This window comes from Chrysochloris asiatica, unplaced genomic scaffold, assembly GCF_000296735.1.
Source record: "Chrysochloris asiatica unplaced genomic scaffold, ChrAsi1.0 scaffold00409, whole genome shotgun sequence".
NCBI classification, from domain to species: domain Eukaryota; kingdom Metazoa; phylum Chordata; class Mammalia; order Afrosoricida; family Chrysochloridae; genus Chrysochloris; species Chrysochloris asiatica.
In genome coordinates this window covers 410,728-412,723 of record NW_006408927.1, presented here as the reverse complement: position 1 = coordinate 412,723, position 1,996 = coordinate 410,728, and the positions used below count along the sequence as shown (strand labels likewise).

The 1,996-nt window shown below is 65.9% G+C and overlaps 1 protein-coding gene across 1 annotated transcript; it reads right to left on the bottom strand.

Moving 5' to 3' along the window:
- Positions 1 to 21: 21 nt before the first annotated feature.
- Positions 22 to 1,985, bottom strand: CDC34 (cell division cycle 34). The gene is made up of 4 exons (XM_006876728.1): positions 1,771 to 1,985; positions 517 to 603; positions 263 to 360; positions 22 to 160 (listed from the first exon to the last, which is right to left on the bottom strand). The coding sequence occupies exons 1-4, from the start codon at positions 1,945 to 1,947 to the stop codon at positions 22 to 24; spliced, it is 501 nt and encodes a 166-aa protein (XP_006876790.1). The 5' UTR covers positions 1,948 to 1,985.
- Positions 1,986 to 1,996: the final 11 nt, after the last annotated feature.

The following is a 1,996-nucleotide window of genomic DNA, read 5'->3' as shown; positions in this document are numbered from 1 at the left end:
TACAGCCCTGAGCCTGTCCCCTCACCGAATGATGTCCGTGTACTCGCGGTCCTTCCCCTTGCTCTCCTTCCACTTCCTGTACATCACAGATGCGTCCACGTTGGCCGGCGAGAAGGTGTTGGGCTCGTTAAGGAGAGAGATGACGCTCAGCAGGATGGTCCTGGGGGGACACGTCAGCGCAGAGCCCAGGGCTCTCAGCCCACCCCTCCCTCCCCCAGGCAAGGAGGCTGGAGAAGAGTGCCCAGCACCCACCAGCCCTCACCTGACGTTCTGGGTGGGGTTCCACCGCTCCGAGGGCAGCTCCCCGCTCTGGGGGTCATCGACTGGGGGGTGCAGGATGGAGATGCACACATCCCCCGTCTGCATGGGGGTATCAGGAAAAGGGGCCGCATGAGCAGTTCTCACCCAAAGCCAGCCCACCGTATGCCCCCCACAGCCAGGCATGCACACCCACAGACACCTCAAGCTCTCGCCAACACACGCCTGAGCGGGGGTGGCCCCGAGTAGTGGGCTCACCTCGTAGATGTTGGGGTGCCACATCTTGGTCAGGAATCGGAATGCAGGTGGCGAATAAGGGTAGTCGATGGGGAACTTGAGGCGAGCCTGCAGGGGAGGGGTGCCAGGAGCGCATGCACCATCAGAGGAGGAGGTGGGCAGCTTGGCCCTAGGGGTGACCTCAACCACAAGAATGAGGAAGCTGGGCACCAGCCAAACCAAACTGGGATGGTGAGTTTGTGCCAGTGCTGCCCGGCCCTGGAGCACGGTCAGGGGCTCCTTCTCCGGGGGAGTGTCCTCAGGACAGCTAGGTCAGCAGGCTCCATCTGGGAGTCAGCTCAGCGCTGGCCCCAGGGGCTGTGCAGCCCCGTCTCCTGGTCCTGTGTGCGTGTCTGTCTGTATGTTGGGGGGGGGGCGCGCAGATTAAGCAGGTAGCGCAGCCCCCCACACCCGGGTCTGGGGAGTGAGGAGTCAGTAGCCGTGGGCCCCTGTTGTGCTCTCAGGCGTCCGTCCAGGGCATCACCAGGGTGAGCCGGGCCCTGGGCATGTGGTGAACGGGGGACAAGCAGGTGTCCAGAGCTCGCCCCTTGCTCACTGCACGGCAGGTCCTGGGACCGCGCGACAAAGGCGGGCGCTGCAGAAAGTGGCTGGGAGCACCGGTCACCAAGCACTGGTCAGCACTGGTCAGCACTGGCTGAGGGGCTCTGGGGACCACGGAGCGGGTGGGCGGCGATGACCTCTGGCAGCACACCCTCCCCTGCTTGTTTCTCCAAGGGAAGGCGGGGGTCAGGTTGCCCTTTGCCAGGAGGTTCTACCCACAATCCTTTGCAACAGCAAGTGCCCCTGATCCTTTTCTCCCAGGGCAGCAGGACAGTCGGTGGGCTCGATGCCACCCCTCCTCCTAGCTGTCACAGACCCAGGGCAGGGGCCGAGTTCTGTCACTTCGAGACCCTCCCAGCCCGTGTTTGTCCCCGACGCGGACGGGTGATTGAAGACACTAAACCCCGCAAAACCTTTCCAGCAACAAGGCTGCAGGCCGCCCCACCAGCAGAGACCCCCAGAGCAAGAACGGCTCCAAGCCTGGTCTGGGGGCGAGGGTTCGGGAGGGAGGCGGGACGTGCGGGTGGGACGGGAAGGGGGGCGCCTGCCTCCACCCACTCCCCCGACAGCAGCTACAGCCAAGCTGGGACCGGGTCCCCAAGAGCGGCGGGCGCAGCTGGGGCGCCCCTTTGTCTCCAGGGGAGGGAGTTGGAGGGGGGCCCGCCGGGGGCTCACCTTGAAGTACCCGCCCTCGTAGTAGGTGTTGGGGGGCCCGAAGATGGCCACCTCCCAGTTGTACAGGTCGCCTTCGTCCACCAGGGTCACGCGGAAGCCCTCCACCGGCTCCTCCTGCAGGCCCTTGAGCTCGAGAAGCAGCGCCTTCTGCGAGCTCGGTACCAGTGGTCGGGCCATGGCGGCGGCGGCGGCGGCGGCGGCGGCGGCGGCAGCGGAGGGACCTGCG